Source organism: Rhea americana, unplaced genomic scaffold (genome assembly GCF_003343005.1).
Source record: "Rhea americana isolate MKP2758 unplaced genomic scaffold, rheAme1 scaffold_58, whole genome shotgun sequence".
Lineage (NCBI taxonomy): Eukaryota > Metazoa > Chordata > Aves > Rheiformes > Rheidae > Rhea > Rhea americana.
In genome coordinates, this window is record NW_028186734.1 from 106,480 (window position 1) to 124,986 (window position 18,507).

The following is an 18,507-nucleotide window of genomic DNA, read 5'->3' on the forward strand; positions in this document are numbered from 1 at the left end:
AGTTTAAGCTAATATTTATTTCATACCATCTGTCACTAGAATTCAAGTAGAGTCTAATGAGGTAGTTAAAAATACAAGCTGATCTGGAGAATAAATGACCAATCAACACTTATACTACTCTATCTGCAATATAATATGCAAAACAAACAAATAAAGCTGAACATTCATGCCCAGCCCACCTTTTTATAAGATAAGATCCCAAAAATGTCAAGAGTAAGTTGTTCAGAACATGTGTATTAATAATGTGGTAGCAGATTAATCATTACATATTTTGTGATCAATAGTTCTTTCCAATTTTGAAGAGGAACAACTATAYTAGTCTTCCAGGCAATTTAATCAGTATAACATCTTCTAAACATGACAGATCAGTTCAACTGATATATTTTCTTTCTGCATGCTCAATATTGAAGAAGATACTCTAGATTAGCCATTTGTAGATGTTAGTGTTTCAGCTAAAAGGGTATCTAGGGCTTTTCAGTCTAGTTAAATTCATGATTTTGGTTTTGCAGTAATTTAAACAAATATAGAATGGTGCAAAAAAAAAAATCACATGAGCCTATGATTGATAATCTCTGCTTAATAAATACAGGCATTAATTTTTGAGTTTATGTTTTTTAATCCTAATGAAAATTGTAATGCATCAACTCCCTCCTCTTCCAAAGTAAGAAGAAAAATACCTGGACTTTTCATACACGTACTTAACCAGTCTGCTTATTCTCAATCTTTTTTTTCAAATAGGTTATCTATTGTGCAAGGCTACTATAAGAAACTAAAAGAACATAGTTTGTTGCACCAAGCTTGCTTTCTTACACAACATCTGTCGTAAGTTTTGTTGTCTATAGCATTCAGAGTTCACAAATAATTTTGATTATTTCTTTGTGTGGAACAACAACACACAAAGGGATGGCAACAGAAAGGGCAAAATCCTTGTATCTTTTAGATTCAGCTGTCATCTTTGTGAAAGAACCAAAAACTCTGGTCAACTATCGGCAAGCTGGCCAGACCCGGTGATTACTAGAGAAAGCCACGCAATCAAAGAAGGGACTCATGTACTGAACAGCAGAAGCCCAAGAACACTGTCACTGCCCACTGGATGCTAAGAACATTTGCACTCCTTGTTTTTTAGTTCACAAGACACATATAGGAAAGCATAAGTATTAAATAAAACTACAACTCAGGCAATAAATGGGTTTACAAGTCCCTTCCCCTCAAACTATTCTGCCGTAGGTCAAACCCTACAATTTTATCTGAGCAGACAGTTCCTCAAGCTTGAGCAGAGACCTACTGAACTCATACAAGGTGAGATTAAGGTCCTCAACTCATTAAGTCACAAGGTTAGCTGAGAATCTGAGTTTTCATTTAAAGAATGAAGAAAAGCAAGTGACACCCAATATCTGCACAGATCTGAAACAGTAAAAACAGGTGTAATATTCAGGTGTCTCACAGCTTCACAGCACCCATGGTACTTCCTGGGCTCACCATGTCCCTCAGCTAAGTAACTAAGATGTAAACACAACCAGGTTGACAGCAACTTCCTTAATGAAAAATACCAAAATCCTTGCTGCTTCAAATCTAGAGCAGAAGCACCTCTCCTCAAAATAGGCACRTCAATAATAATAAACTATTTTTTTAAAAAGTTAATGAGTTCTTATAGACACGATGATCTCACCCTTTCCTAGCGTTCCAAGATTAAACCGCTTTTTCCTGGAATGTAAGTATATTTCGGGTATGTACCACATCTGTCTGATAGCTTATGAGATAAGATGGCACTTTAATACAGAAAAAAAAAAGTTACACTGTTTATAGACACAAACTATCTTGCAATTAAGAGAGATAAAATTCAGAAGCTATACTAAGATCTTTTTTCCACATGGCTCACAAAAAAAAGGTGCAGAACATTCCACAGCAATATCCAGAACACATCTGGTTGAAAATTCTGATCCTGAACTACTCATTTATTTAAACTACTCATTTATTTGGGAGGTTTTTTTTTTTTTTAATCCTTTCACTTATCAGCTATCCAATCATAAAAAAAAGATATTTACGATGGTACCTAGATAGTCAGGCTTGGACTGGAACGATCAACTGTGCAACTGAGACTGGCATTCTTTCATTTCTTGCCCTTCCTTTGTTGCTTAGTGTCACCTGTGCTGTGTGAGCTACTGTGCTCCACCTCAGAGGCGGCTGCGCTTTAGTGACAGACCACGCAGCTGAACGTATTATTCTGCAAAACAACCGGAGAGCCCTTAGCATTTAACGGAAGGCGTTAGAAACCAGCCACACGCCCGCCCTACTACGCTTCTACGGACGAGACCAGGCTTCCCCTAACGGGGCGGCACGGCGCGGAGCAACTTCCGAGGCTGCCCAAATCCCCGACGGCGAGGCAGGGCGGCGGCGGCGCTCCCCGCCGCCGTGCACAACGCCATGCCGCGCTCCGCGGCGCCCGCCCCGCCGCCCTCCCTCCTCGCCCCCCAGCAGCGAAACGGGCGGCGGCGAAGGCGCGGCGGGCGGGAGAGGCGCAGCCGCCAGACGGTGACAGCGGCGGCCATGGCTCCCGCCGCGGCACTGACAGCCTGACAGCCGGGAGCCGCTGCCCGCCGCTGACAAGCCCGGCGGCGCGGGGGGAAGGAGGGCGCCCGCGGCCCGCCGGCGGCGCCCGGGCTGGCGTTACACCCCCGCGAGGGGCGCAGGCTGGCGGCTGCCCCTCCGTCTGGGGGGCGAGGTGGGGGGGCACCCCCGGGCGCGGCGGCGGGTGCCAGCGCGGGGCTCACACGCACCCCCGCGGCGCGGAGGGCGGGAGCGTGCGCCCCGGCGCCGACGGGGGTGGGGAGGCGCTGCCCGCTCCTTACCTTCTCCCGGGAGCAGGCGGCGGGACGCGTCCTCCTCCTCCTCCTCGCTTTCCCCCCGCCCCCTCGCGTGACGGCCCTGTCGCGGGGGTCCGACACGCCGCCGGGTTCAGCCCGCCAGCGGCACCCGGAGGCTCCAGCCCCTGCTCCGACCGCCGCGCTCGCCGCTGTGCTGTCGGGCTTGGAAACACCCCTCCCCCCCYCTCACCCTCCCTCCCTCTCACCCTGCGCGGCCGCTACCGTTGCCGCTCCCCTCCCCCCCCTAAGACCCCGCCCTTTACACAACGTCGGTTCTGGAGTAGCGCTCCGACGAGCTCCCATTGGCCGCGCCCGACCCACGTGGCCCTGACCCGCGGCAGCAGACACGGGCGGGCACGCGCTGCCGCGGCCGTTACGCGGCTCGGGCGGTGGTTGGGAGGGGGAGGCGAGGGGTCAGTGTCACTGTACCTCCTCCGCCGAGGGAGACGGGCACACGCGCTAGCTGTCGGGCTCGTTTCTGTCGCGCAGGTAGAGCGGCTCCTCCTCGCGCGCTCACGGCAGGGAATAACGGGCTCGCAGCCTGGCAGGAGCCGGGGCGGGGGGAGGGAAGGAGGTGGTGACGGGAAGGAGCAAGCAGTGCGCAGGCGTCGCGGCGTCCGCTCTGTTCTTGGCTGCTGCGACTGGAACATTCTGGAAATAGCGGCTGCAGCGGCCCGGCTGCGGCGCCTCCGACACCGAGGCAGGGACGGGACTAGAGCTTTCGAGCCCTCTCGCGACGAGGGCCGACCTGGAACCACCGACGTAGCCCCCCTCTGCCATCTCACCCGTCGCAGCCGCTCCCTCCCTGGGGAGGGGTTTTCCGGCGGCGATGGCGCAGTGAGTTTTAACAACCGGCGCAGTGCGCATGCGCGGTGGGCAAAGCCCAGCGGCTGTATCGCATGCCAATGAGGCGGACGCGGCGGGGTACGGGCCGCGGTGGTCGACGAGGAGCCACTGTCCCCGTCGGGTAGCGGCCGCCTTATTATCGAGCCGGCACACACAGGCACACGCCCTGCGTGCGGGGGAGCTGTAGTTAAAGGGCGCGCAGCTGTTGGGAGGAGGCCCTGGACGCAGGTGCGTGTGATGCGGTACCGGAGGGGGGCAGTTGGCCTTCACGGTACCCGCCTAGGGGACGAGCCGTCGGCTGCTGCGGCATGGCCAGTGCTTTCTTCTGCACCTCGCCTTGCCTGCAGGCGGATTGCTCCCTCCACCTTTAACGCGCTGCACCTCGCTGGGGATGGAGTAAGTGCAGGTGAAGAGCTGCAGGACCAGCTGTAAGGGCCTTGTTGCCCCAAAACTCAGCAGATAAGCAAGCTGAAGCTTGGGTCTGCTTCCAATTACCAAACAAACAAACAAAAAAAAAAATCCTGTTTGCACTTTCCCTTTTCACATCGGATGTGACAGATGTCACACAATCATTAGGAGTTACAGAAGAAGACTGATAGTTGTAGTATTAAAAACTAGTCGTTTGCCTCTTACAAAAGTTTTTTGCATCTGCTTATTAGAATAGCATTATGTGTTAAGACTAAGAAACTATATGGTTTGGCACTCAAGAAATGAGTTTTCAAACAATRTCCTTAATGTTGCTTCTGTAAGAAGCAGAAGGTAGTTGGGCTGTCACATTTAGTGTTTTTGAGAAGAGGGCAGCTAAATAAAGCTTTTCAATTTGCTCTGGTCTTAATTGCCATGCTTAGCCTCTTTCCAGGTTACTTTCAACTGTTAATGTGTCTAAAGCAGGGGTTACTTAATTATGCAAGTCAGAAATGTAAATTTTTCAGAATTGAAAGATAACATTCTCATAACTAATTTTGAAATTTGAATGGAAAGAGATTCTGGCAATACTTTATTGGCTAGATATCTTAAAATATGCCCCTCGAATAATTTACATTTTGGCAAAAGAAAGTAGTTATTTCTACTTCAAAAGATGAATGAATGTACCATGGTGTCTTTCTTCTATATAATCAGGCAGACTGTTCATCATGCCTACCATCTTCAGTGATCACAGGCACAGTAATAAGTAAGCAGTTACATGGATTCTAATCTCATTCGTTACTTTAGATAGTACTTTAAGATGAGCTATTGTATGGACTTCCTCAGTATTCTTATGTCTGCCCATTGTGGCCCAGCATGGTAGACACAGTTGGCATCACAAGTTTCAAAATACCCATTGTTTAGGCAGACTTGTTTAATTTGCTTTCAAAATCTTACTGTACAAATCACAGTATGGATCAGTTTTTAGGTGAAGCAACTGCCCTTTTTTGATTCAATTAGTATAGCTTATATATAGTCTACTGTGTGTGTGTGTGTGTGTGTATATATATATATATATATATATATGTTATATACAGAAGCAGGTATGCAGGCACCAGTGACCACATAGCAAAGGGAGATGCATATATTTCCTATTCTTTAATGTCTGTTTGGTTACAGTGGTCATCACTTGAGGTGGCTAACATATTTAAGAGTAAACAGAGACTATAACTGACACCATTAACTGGAGTAACAAGYATCTTCTCACAGTATTATAGGGTAGATAGTGATTATTCACCCTCTTAAAAATACAGGTTGCAGGTGTTTAGCAGTGGTATAATACTGTATTCTGATCCTTGTACATCAGCAGTATTAACAGTTTCAGGATTTCAGCATACRTTAAGTATACATACAACGAAAAGCAGCTGAGATAACAGGGAAAGAATCTTAAAAAAACAAGCACTCCTGCAGCAGATCTTAAGGCTTGATGATAAAATCTGTTGGTTTAAAAAAAAAGTTCTGTAAGCCTCTTAAGAAGTACTGTTCAGACACATAAGCAATGACACTCAGTGCTACCACATTAGTTTCTCCCTCTTGTCTCCAGAAGCCTCTCCTTTTTACACAACACAGCTGCAAAATTTCTTTGTAGCCCTACTGTGTTCACTTCTGTAGTACTTCCCCTGACTTGCCATTACTAGGGAAATATCTTGCATTATCAGCTGTGAATTATTTTTCTCAAGATGAACACACACAGCAGCTATTTGACCTGCATCATTGCTCAATTCAAACTAGTGACTGAGTGAAAAATCACAAACTGCAGTATGAAAAGTTTGAAAATAGGAACTTTATTCTACAAACTTGCAGAATGACCACATTGATGAATATATACAAGACAGGCCTAGAGTAGATAGTGGCAGGCCAGCCAGTGAACCAACTAACATTTTGGACAGATATAAATAGCAAAAAAACAATGAAATTCTGTCTGCGTGGAACTGTGTTGCATCATTACTTTTCTAGCAGTGCAGGGAGTTCATGGAAGTCTTCCATTATCCAACACCAAATATAACACTGGTTATCCAGTGGAGTTTCCTGTTACTCCTGATTTGCTTTGATCTTCCATATCTCCCATTTCTCCTATCTCCCATACCAAGAGAAGAAACAACCCATTCTCCTAGTCTAGTGACTTCTAGTGTGTCTTCTGCTTCCATGCTCTGACACTTCTCTTTCACAAGACTTCTRCTCTAGGTAGCCTTTTTTTCCTCACGAGTTAAAAGGTCTCTCTTTGACTCTGCTGGTATGAAGAATTAGGGAGAAAGAATACAGTATGGCATTTCATTTCATCAAGTAGAGAGGTAGACAAGACTAACACAAAAACATAGGCTGGTGAAAGCAGCAGTAAAAGCCTATTCCAAGGAATGAATTAGCTTTTGTTGCAGTTACCTTCTTTTCYATTTAACTTGTCACCTGATACTCACACAGTCCAAGATACTAACCAGTATCTTGGATCTGCAGAGCTAGAAGCATGCAAGTACTTGACAGGTTAGTTTCAGTTGCCCAAAAACACTATCAGAAACCACCACCATGGTTAAGAATAGCAGAGGTGATGTCTTTCAACACTTCTACTAGCTAAAAAGTCTTCAATAATGCTGTGTGCTTTTACTGGTATTATCTGGAGCTATTCAAGAATCCTGGAGGAATTAATACACTCAAATCATCCTCTTCTATTCCAGGATTCTTTCAGAATGATCAGAGAGTTAATCCTCACCACAGTCCAACAGAAACTATGAATATGAAATTTGCTTTATCACAAAAATATTCTCCAAGACTGGACTGAATATAAAACTAAAGTTGAAATTACTGAACATGTAGTAAATAGCTATATATATATAAACTGTAGTAGAAGGCTGAATGTTTTTCGCTGGAACATTTGAAATTTGAAACCTTAAGATTTCAACAAAACCTGAAACAATCTTCAATTGTTTATCTTAACACAATGATTACCAATTTTCTCTCCCCCCCCCCTTTTTAATACAGAAACCATAGCAAGTCTTTAAAATCCCTTGTGGACCACAAAGACTCAAAATTGAGTTGGGTATGATGAGAGGAAAACAGGTAGTTACCTGCTTATTTCTCTCCAAATATTTTACAGTCCTACCGATGTCCTACAATGTTCTATTTAGATAGTGGTATATCAGATATCTGTCAGGCAATAAGGAAGGAACATAAATTACCATTTTCCTGTCAAGTAATTTGCAGTTATACTGTTAGATATTTTGTGTTTTATCATTATTTTGATGTAATACCTGTGTGCAGAACACGATTAATATGACGTCTAAATACACGAAAAGCTTTATGAACGGGGAGGAGAAAAGCAGGACAAGACAGCAAATTATCTAGTCCAGCTTTAAGAATGGGAGGAGTATGGCGTTCTAGAATTTTATATTTCAAACTCTGTAGGGAGCAAACTAAGCAGTTCTAAAACTATCTCCCTTAAATACAATTGCACAGTCAGTTTGTTGAATGCAAAYACATGAATAGTAGTTGTAGCCCTTTATAATCACAAAAAAATCCTCATATTCAAAATAAAAGCTTGCCTACTCTGATGCTAGGTTTGGAATGAGGTAATTCTTTTCTACACAACTAGAATACAGCTTTGTTATTATAGTACAGCAGTTACAGGCTGGTATGTTAAATTCTGCCTTTCTTTTTATTAAAACATGATGCTGGCCATCTCATTTTATGCTAGGGAAAACAGTATCAATTCTCATGGTGCCTCTGGAAATACTGCAGGAATGCCTGGCCTGCTACAGGAGTGTAGCTATTCGAAACAGAGTAACCTTTCAGAAGGGTATTCAGCAACTTTAAATTACAGATAATCTTTGATTCATGTATTAGTTTCTCATAAGCACGGTATCATTTATGTGCAAGATTTTTAATGCTTCACCCTTGACTTGCATTTGTATTTGTAAAATTCATTTTCTTACTTGTTTTGCAATTCACTGATTTTATAAGKCAGTAAAGGGGTAGCAAGTTTATTTATAAATAAGTACATACTATTTTGCTTTCAAAATACCAGTAGCAACACTATTTGTGTAACAATACATCAAGAAATTTCACTGAGCCTGTTGAAAGAAAAGTAGGACTTGAAAGGACAATATGAAGTAAGTATTAYGTACAGAAATTAACAGTTCAGGAAAGCTAGTATTAAACTATCAAAACTAAAGAAGATAAAAATATAGTAAGAAAAATAAAATTAATACAATCAGTGGAGTTGGTTTGTAAGAGTGTACTTTTATGGCAGACAGTTTCTAGGATTTTTATATGGTTTTAGTTGATGAAAATGTTCACATTCCAAAACATTTGAAATTACTTAGAAATACACATTAAAAACGATTCACTATGCTTGCACAAGYACATATGTATTCAGTATTAGTAGGCAATTATTTTTGTTACCTTGAGCTTTTTTTATTTATTTTTAATATCAGGAGGAGAAATACTTCATTTCCTATTTCTACATCAGTTTTWAAAAGTAGCTGATACACAGCAGTAAGGTCAAAAGAGGACCTGTGGATCAAAAAGCTACCTTCATACACTACACTTAAAATGGGTTAAACTGTTCTGTTGTATTTTATCTTAYTCCAGCTGCATGCTTTGTGTTGAATAAATTTGTAGAGAAGTGGCTTACTCATTGTTACACATTTTTTCAGTAGATTATTACTGTTCCTTTATTTTTTGTAACATGATAAAAACAAGATGGTTTTCAAGTTTTTCTTGGCCACGGAGTGGTAGTAGGAAGAATTAGACTTCAGTAAGAGTCATCTCTTACTGAACTTACCAGATTTTTATGGAACACATCCTGCAGCAACTTTTCTTGTTACATATTTTTTGTTGAAATCTAAAAGTAACATGCTGTGAAATTTTGTTAGAGAATCCATTTTCAGTTTGTTTGCTTCTGCATTTGCCAGACCTTCGGTTTAATCAGTTTTGCTCCATCTTTGAAGAACTTTTAAATAAAGCTGAGAAAATTGTCACTGGAGTTAACATCTTTTGACCCGCTGATATTTATAAATGGACTTTGAGTAACTTTACGGTCTACAGAACTACTTTATAATTTTGAACTAATTATGATTATCCTTTACAGTAAAGACCATGATGAGTTAGACACATTCCTGTTACTTGCTTCTGTTTTTTCAAAGCAATAAACATAAATCATTTTACTGAGATTAAAGTTTCTTTATTATTTTCAGAGTTTATCATATATTAAAAAAAAAAATCTTAAAGGTCAGCTCGAACTCCAAACCCTGGTCCTTTGGGTGGTTCAGTCAGAGAAGTCAGGCCACCAGCTGGCTCACAAGAAAAACGTCCACTCCTGGAAAATGACAGCAGTGTTATTCATTGCTGGAATTACCTCAAATATTGTTTAATCATCAGATGGAAGACAGTTACAAATATGGCTTAAAAGCTGAGGCCGCTTTTTTCCTTTGTTCTTATTATTTGTCCTTCAGAAATGTGGGATACTACTGTAAGCCAGAAGGCTTTCAAATTGAAATACAGTGCCAAACATGCAACCTGATAATGGAAATACATAAGTCATCAGTTAATTTTATAGGTAGGTCAAGCAAAAGTGATTTTGATCCCCACAATACCAAAGGCTATCTAGTTTTATCAGTAATCTTTAAGACGCATCCCTGTACTTACAAACTGTAAAGTTTTATCATCTTAAAAAAAAACATAGAAACAATGGGAATAGATCACATACCAAGTGAAATGGTACTAACTAATTTCTAAATTTACATACACATCTGTATATTTGGTCTGACAGAACAAAAGGAAATACATAAAAAATTCAGAGAGAAACCTTTCACAAACTAGATCTTTCTGGTTATTGTCAAAAATCCCCCCCCCCCCCAAAAAAAAAAACCAGCACGAATTTGTTCATTTAGGTGGTCTAGGCAAAAACTCTTGATGTCATTCACTTGTTAAGTACTGAGGCAGATCAGAATTCTGATTTCCCCCTGTAGTCAGTCCCTAGGAGCACAGAAATAATCTTGCAATTCTTTCTAGTTCTTGCTTGACTTAGGAGATAGAGAAAGGCACTGAACACATATCAGTCTGTTCAGTAAATTAATGGATGCTTTTTTAGCTCTAAGCAGCCAACTCAAATCCCTGTAACAGAAATTTAGTTTCTTTTCCCCAAAGGATCAGCCTGCAAGTAGCTAGCCATTATTACACAAATACAGCATACCTTGGACCAGGTTTGGGAACTCTGCCAGCCTTTAGTTCATCAATTATGTCTTCAATATCTTTGGGTGTCAAATCTTCCTGTAAAAAAAGGTCATTGACTGTTAAAGCAAAAATTAGTTAGTAATTGTGCTAAATGCAGCATCCACAGATCATCAGGTTAGTGGCCCCCCTGGCTGTAATTCTAGCATAGGTAATTTTGATCCTATCATTAACATGTGCATCCTGATTTAGAGAATTAAGAAAAATTGAAAAGCCTAATGTCATATTTTAATGGTAAAATTTGTTGTATACAGTTGCAGAAATAAAGTTAACAATATTCAAGCTGGTCATCTATTACATGGATTTATTCTCAGTTTCCCATTGTATTAGCAAATGGAATTTCTGCCTACCCAATATATGCATGCTGTTGGACACGCTGCATGACTTCAGCTGTGCCAAGAAACTGTGGGCACAGTGCAACAGAACAGTTGTAAAAAGAAAAAAATTTACCAGATGTTGTGATAGCAAAATAAAGTATGTACACACACACGCACGTTACTTAAAGGCTGAATTCTTTCAACRGGTGCATAAATTCCCTCGGTCTGATGATATCCTAGATAGCCATAATTCAGAAACTTAAAGASTTTACAGATGGTGTCAAACCAGACCATTATTTCCAAATAAAACTGAGTGCTTTTAAATGCTTATCAAATACAAGTTTAAAAMTATTTTCAAAATTCAATTAAATGAAAACCATAACACAACTTCAGTCCAGAATTATAGAGAAAGTGTCACAATCAAAATTTAAAAGAATACTGGAAAGCATCAATCACAACATGGAGYAGGGATTGCCCAAGGGACTTCCAGTATGAATTGGATACTTCCAAGCATGATGTTTTTTGGAACCCTAATTATTTAATGCTCTGTCATCTTAGCTTAATCATCCCACTTATAATGTACTGCACTTTTGTTAATTTCACTATTTTTGCAAATGTGACTGATTCAAAGTTTTTCCTTTGGGGAAAAAAAAACATAATGGAGAATAACATTTTGTTCTGTACCACCACATGTCTAATGCTTATTGGTGTTTTTCCACAATGTCCATATAAGCTTATGGCCCAGATTTTTTTTTTCTTTTCCGTCATATGCTACCTAATGACAAAACCAGGCTGCTTGGGCTTAAAGCTTAAAAATGCTGTCTATGTTATTTCATGTGGCCAAAAGCACCCTGAAACAAAAACCAAAGCAGAACTCTCACCAAATTTTGTTGAGTATATGTAATGTTAAGGGAGTTGGATTGGTGTTAGTGTATGGGAAGGCAAAGACAATAATTAGGTTCCAAGCTGAAACTGACTTTTTAGCAGGTGATGCATCTTCCTAACTTGTTGATTAAAGAGAATATGGGGAAAAGTGAAAACTACAGCAATAAGGCTATGATGTAGAGAGTTCTTAAAAAAAAAAAAAAAAAAAAMACTCCCCAGAGTGTAATATTCTTTCTCAATTTGAAAGCCACTTGAAAGACTATTCATTCTACTATGTGCATATGCCAAAATAGTACCTCCCGAAGAATCTCTATTCATGAGCTTGTTAAAAAAATATGAACATTTACAATGCCTTTTTTTTTATAGAGACTAGAAGACATCAGTACATTATGATACAGATGAAGTGTTACAAGAGGCCAAGGAACTACAAGATGCTGCTSTAGACTGTAACTTGTCCCTGCCAATAGGAACTTGAAGTAACTGACCAAACTTTCAGAATCTAGAAGAATGGAAATACTTGATAKATAAAATAAATACAATATAGGTTACACACCAAAATTTTTTAGTCTTTTAAAACAGATACTTACATAATAATTGTCATTTATTTGTACCATTGGGGCATTAACACAAGCACCTAAACATTCCACTTCTATCAGTGTGAAGAGTTTATCAGGTGTTGTTTCCCCAACTTTTATACCTAAAACAATAAAGAATGTTAGGTTCATCAGTGGTTATTTAATAAGATTAACAAAGCAAGATTTTAAGTTCTTCATGGTTCTTTCATTATTTATATTTTGGCCTTAAAAACATTTGTAGTTAAAATCTCTTAAATGGGTCCAAAACACTTCCATTAAACAAGAGTCTAACAAACTAAATTCTTCAGATACATTTTGGAGACTTGATTCATGGCCTTACAAATGTGATTTATTAAAAAAATCATGAAGTGGCACTGCTGAGAAACAGAACAGTTCTGCCTAGATACATTTTTAGCAAACAGTACAGTGGAAGAGAGAAAGAGGGAGAATATGCTGCTGCTAAATGCATAATATTCAGTGCAAAGTACTGAATTCTCAACCAAGATCCAAGCATTAAGATTGCTGGCTACAAATTTAGAAACTTCCCAGATTATACATTAAGGCTTCTTTCCTGAACAGCTCTGTATGCGTACTTAGCTTCTATGACTTTTTTTCACTGATAGAGATATGGATATCCCCAGAGGGCAGGTAAGCCAAATAACATGACAATGTAGTCTGGCTGAAACAGTATTCTTTTTGCCCTCTTCCTTTATTAATTATAGATGTAGCCAGTGGCAACAATGCTCTTGCAACTTACACAAATATATTAAGATCACAACAGCCATGGAAACCCTTCTCATAAAAGGTAAAATTACATTATATTCAAAAGAACATAAGGGTATGTATAGCAGATATGCAAATACAATACAGCAAATCTTTCAAAATTAAAGTTATCAAAATACACTCATAATAAAGAATGCATTCATGTGTACTTTTTATCCATCTCTACATGCATCTCCTAAGCACTTCATCTTAAGAGTATTCCCAGGTTTTCTGCATCATATATTCTGTAGATTCCTAGCTTCAGAAATGTTTGCTGGTATAATTCAGAGCACTAATTTCTGACCACTACAATATTTCATGGTTTGTTGGCTGTGCATCTTAAAACATCTCAGTCTTAAATTGTCACCCTCCACTCCCCAATACTGGGATTCCCAAAACGAGTTCTSTCAAATAAGGCAGTGGAAATAGGCCATTCTAATGATGGTCCGACCAGCTTCGTGATGGTCCACCAGCTGACAAACTTGYGGAGTTCTTTTTCCTTCTAGAAGAACTATAGACACCTCTCTGGTTATGTCAGTAAACATTATTAACAGATACTTGGCTGCTGGATTTACATTAACTGGTAGTAACTGTACCTAATAATTAAGAACTGAAATGCAGTTGRATGAAGGTAATACTGCTATTTTAGTAAGACCATTGCAGCCTTCTGATTATTTTATTAGCACAGCCATAATACTGTTCACATGACACTATTTAAACACAGAAATATGAAAAATATTTACAAGGGAAAAAGACTCATATGCTCAAAAAGAGTACTAATACAGGATCATACAAACTTAGAAGTAAATAGTGAGAATAAGGTTATTTTTCATCACTTATTACTGCACTGAAACTGTAACTATTTATAACATTATAAARGTACTCCTTTAAAAAAGCCACTTCACATGAAATCTGCCAGTCAAACCATGAAAGAAAGGAAGCTGAAAAGCAATTTTCCTCCATACTTATTAGATGGAGAAAGAACTCATAAAAATCTAAGTAAGGCCTATGTCTCAGTAAGAACTACATAAATATCCTTAGTTATAGAAAAGTTGCTTTTCCTTTGATTTCTTAAACTAAAGAATTTTAATAAAAACCTAAGCCATCTTTGAACAGGTATAAAAAAAGGTATGAAAAATTTCAGCAAAAAATGTTTTTTTTCATGAAAGATTAAGACCACAAGCAACTGTTCTGCAGCTCTTATCAGAGTAGTTCTTAAAAAAAAAAAAAGTGTAGCTTTTGACTTCAGAGAAGAAAATTTGTTAGTTGCTGACCTCTGCCTCTCTTCTCCACATAACTCTCCCCCCCCAAAAGAACACACCAAAACCCAGAAAATCCATGAATTTTCTCTATGCCTTGTATGATTAGGAGTCTTGATTGACTTTTCCCATGAGGAATTTAAGTTATGTCCATCTTTCCTTAAGTTAAAAAAGAATTCAATTATCTTCACAGAACATGTACCTTAAAAATCTTATCTTGCATATAAAAAAGTTACGTAGTACTCACAGTCCTCTTCTACATATGGAATAGGGCTTAATTCTCAGTCCAAGATTCATTTTCAAACATCAGTAAGAATTACTCACTTCCTGGCAAATTGCCTATAAAATCATTAAAGGCACTCCAAAGCAATAGCCCTTTCTGTTCTAGTGTATTGTTATCGTCCAATTTGGCATTTATTCTTCATTTTCAAAATCTGAAATGTTTAGTCCTTACCTTACAATGATTTCACTCTGAAYTTTAAGTATTTTTGCACTGTCTCCACCATATGAAGAATTTTACTTTAAATAGGAAAGAATGCATTAAAGGCAAAAAAATCCTCCCACTTAGAAAAAAAACATTACAAATTTGTATCATACCAAGTTTCTTCTTAATGGCTTCTAAAATACTATCAGAGTCTCTCAGCATGCAAGGCGTGGTAGTGCAGACCTGAATATGGTACTTCCCAACAGGTTTACGATTATACATTGTATAGAAGGTTGCTACTTCATACACTCTCATGGGAGGCATTTCTAAAATTTCAGCAACCTAAAACAAGGGAAGACAGACATTACGTTGAATTCTCATACAGCACTGGTAAAGAAATTTCATGAATAATTTCAGTAAAGTCACTTGTACTCTACATGCAGTAATAGAATAACACCAGATAAATGGGGAGGGAGTGGCTATCAAAGCACAACGGTACTGAAGCACTGAAAAAAAGACACCCAAGTTATTGTATAGAGTCAATCCTGCTTGAGCACGAACTCCACTAAGCTATGGATTTGCACTTACAAGCTCAAGCCTACCATCCTCCTCCAGCACCTAGCATCATACACACAAGCTAGCTACCAATAGTCAGTTGGGTTCCAGCTTTCCATATTAGCTCCAGCTTACACTGTACTTGCACTCWTCTGCTGTGCAGCCACTCGTATCAGTTTGCCCACACTAACTCACTTAAGCCTTCTGGTAAAGGAAAAACACCCAAGCTGGTATTTTGCTCACCTAATTCAGATACAGCGGGTCTGTCTCAGGTTCTGTGATACACCAGGGCTGGCCCTAAGAACAGCTCCACTGCATTTGCAGATACGTGTCACAGCTAATAAATACAGAGAGAAGCAGGATCCATGGAGCCAGCTCTGGTATAAACATCCCTGGCTTTATTAAACTGGTACCTGGACAAACTGCTCACGTGGAGAATTAAATGCATTTTCAAAAGCCTAATTCAAAATTTCAAAAGCTTTATGTTCCAGTACCTATAGCAGGCAAATACAAATATTTTCCATGGTTTGTTATCTCTACATCTTTGCTTAAAAACCTGTATGATCATTTTAAACATAAAACCAATCCCAAACTTAGTCTAAGCCAACRTAAGAGGGTACTCTTCCCATTCAGTATTAAAAGAGATTTAAGATTTAGCCTATATTTTAGAAACAGTAGCAGGCAATTTGTTTTTTCTATATGAGCACTTTAGTATTAAAGTGTTATCACTCTAAAACTGATGATACATCAGCTTTTAAACACACARTATGATAGATTTATTCATATAAGCAAGAAACTAAATTTCACATTTCTAGGTATTTGATTACCATCRTGTAATCTATCACTTTGGAACACTGTACTTGCTTATTTTGACACAGTTTTAATATATAATTTAGTAAGAAAATACAGGCATTTGCTATGGGGTGTTATGAGACCCTCATTACACATACTGCACCAAAGCACAGTTTGCAGAAGTCATAGTCCTTACAGGCATAGATAGTAAATACAGTCCTAGCAGTAGTGGCAATGTGTTGTGCAACTAATCTACAAGAAAGGAGAAAATCTCCCATCATCATCATTTCCCCCCCACCCCTCCCCCCACAAACTTATCAGTGAAAAAAAAACTTTTCAATACTGTATTCTTATTTTCAAGATGATTCTGACAGGAAAAAGTCTGTCTAAATAASGATTGTGCAATTTTTATTTTGTTGTGTCAGGAGTTTCTAGCAATGTGCTAACATTACATAAAGTGGCAGAACCAAAAGTTTACTGCATCAGGTTCCCCTTCCCTTTTTTTTTAAAGGTAGTCTTATAGGGGATTCTTGCAATTCTGTGCCAGATTTAAATTCCTKCATTAGTATGTTTGATAATAAAATGCTAGTATCTTTCTTGAAATCTGACTATAGTAAATAGTAAATGGTAAAATTATACTTTAAAAGATAATTGAGTACCTTGTTCATAGCTGATATAGGCAACCATCCATGTTGTCGCTGGGCCAGATCTAGTACTGCCATCACAGCTGCAGATTTGTGTCCCCCTGGATAGTTGTTTATGATTACTTCTATTCGCTTTTTAAAGAAAAAGAGGGAAAATAGGTTCAATAATGATGTGAAGACWTTTTTTTGCATATTTAGCATGCTTTTTGGCTGCATACCTTCTGGTTTTCAGGTGTGAACTCAAATGGAGTATCTGGATTATTTTCAGGACTGTCTCTGTGCTTAAAAGAAAGAAAAKAGACATGTAAAAATAGRGTTTTCAGGAATTTATTCAGGACAAATTCTAATAGGCATATATTTTACAAAAGTAAGAGTTTCTTGAATAAAATAGATTTGATAYAATTCCAGAATAAAATTTCACAGTTTTCAGTCATAAATGACTAAATACCTCCTAGAAAGTTATTAATAATGACAACTATTTCATCACTTTTAAAGTTAATGACATTCCTGTGATTTCCTATTCAAATTATTTATCGAGGAATATGATGCATTCAACACAGACATTTGTTATACTGTTAATGCAGTTTGGCAAACTCATCAGGTGAGGATTAACAGTTCTTCAATAACACCTCATAAACAATAAGTCACTAAACARTAGCCCTCCTCTGCCCCAAACAGACTGTAACTATAAAAACTATTAAAAGTCATCAAGAAGTTGCTTTTTAACTAAAGCTTCTGCATGTTCTTCAAACACGATAATAACTGATTTTATCATATACTTTTGATTAGGATTTGTAACAGATTTCAACATTTTTATTTTAGAGACAGTTCAGAAAYGGAAGCAGTAAAATACTGAATTCACAGAATATTTTGCTATGGAAATGTATCACAAAWTTGAAATTACTTTTAATTTTTATTTTCATAAATTTGAAAGTTTTGAAAAAAATGACATTTTCTTTTAATGAAGTCTTAGTTCTGACAAAATCTTTATCCAGCAGGAAAACTTTCTGTGCAAAATTTTCAACTATCTCTAAGCAGTTTGTTATGGCATCCTTGAAATCATAGAATCAGTAAGGTTGGAAGGGACCTCTGGAGATCATCTAGTCCAACCTCCCCGCTCAGCAGGGTCACCTAGAGCAGGTTAGACAGGGTTGCATCCAGGCGGGCCTTGAAGATCTCCAGAGAAGCCTCTCTGGGCAACCTGGTCCAGGGCTCCGGCACTCTCACAGGGAAGAAATTCCCCCTCACGGTCAGGCGGAACTTCCTGTGTTTCAATTTCTGCCCATTAGCTCTTGTCCTGTCACACGGGACAACTGAAAAGAGTTTGTCCCTGTCCCCCGACACCCTCCCTTCAGGTACTTGTACACATTGATAAGATCCCCCCTCAGTCTTCTTTTCCCCAGCCTGAACAGGCCCAGCTCTCGCAGCCGTTCCTCATAGGGCGGATGCTCCAGCCCTCGGATCATCTTCGTAGCCCTACGCTGGACTCTCCCCAGTAGCTCCATGTCTCTCTTGACCTGGAAAGCCCAGGACTGGACACAGTACTCGAGATGAGGCCTCCCCAGGGCTGAGGAGAGGGGCAGGATCACCTCCCTCGACACGATGCCAACACTCTTCCTAATGCACCCCAGGAGACCATTGGCCTTCTTGGCCACAAGGGCACGTTGCTGGCTCATGGTCAATCTGTCATCCACCAGCACTCCCAGGTCCTTCTCTGCAGAGCTGCTCTCCAGAAGGTCAGCCCCCAGCTTGTACTGGTGCCTAGGGTTATTTTTCCCTAAGTACAATTTGCAATTTCCACACCACCTTCTTATTAAGCAGCAAATAGGATCAAGGATTGTTCAAGGATACTTTGAACAATCTTTGTATTACAAGATCCGAAAAGGCTTAATACCGT

General features: G+C 39.5%; 2 protein-coding genes and 1 long non-coding RNA gene across 6 annotated transcripts in view; 1 reads left to right on the plus strand and 2 right to left on the minus strand.

The window, feature by feature from the left end:
• Positions 1-3,676, minus strand: part of ANKRD12 (ankyrin repeat domain 12) — a 67,384-nt gene extending 63,708 nt beyond the window's left edge. Inside the window, exons 1-2 of one of the 4 annotated variants that reach the window (XM_085319242.1) lie at positions 2,850-3,027; positions 2,054-2,224 (exon numbers count right to left, since the gene is read on the minus strand). The gene's annotated coding sequence lies outside the window, so the exon portion shown is untranslated. Of the gene's footprint in view, positions 1-2,053; positions 2,225-2,849; positions 3,028-3,070; positions 3,094-3,293 lie in introns of those variants that run through there. The other 3 variants (XM_085319241.1, XM_085319243.1, XM_085319239.1) reach the window with 3 other exon arrangements.
• Positions 3,677-3,713: 37 nt separating this feature from the next.
• LOC146587579 (uncharacterized) lies at positions 3,714-12,157 on the plus strand. The gene is made up of 2 exons (XR_014897602.1): positions 3,714-3,938; positions 11,966-12,157. It is a non-coding gene; the product is annotated as an uncharacterized LOC146587579 (long non-coding RNA).
• NDUFV2 (NADH:ubiquinone oxidoreductase core subunit V2) overlaps positions 9,327-18,507 on the minus strand; it is a 15,413-nt gene continuing 6,232 nt past the window's right edge. Inside the window, exons 3-8 of the mRNA XM_085319245.1 lie at positions 16,829-16,891; positions 16,626-16,742; positions 14,793-14,961; positions 12,187-12,296; positions 10,360-10,436; positions 9,327-9,483 (exon numbers count right to left, since the gene is read on the minus strand). Of these exons, the coding sequence (XP_085175371.1) occupies positions 9,390-9,483; positions 10,360-10,436; positions 12,187-12,296; positions 14,793-14,961; positions 16,626-16,742; positions 16,829-16,891 (630 nt within the window). The 3' untranslated portion in view covers positions 9,327-9,389. The remainder of the gene's footprint in view (positions 9,484-10,359; positions 10,437-12,186; positions 12,297-14,792; positions 14,962-16,625; positions 16,743-16,828; positions 16,892-18,507) is intronic.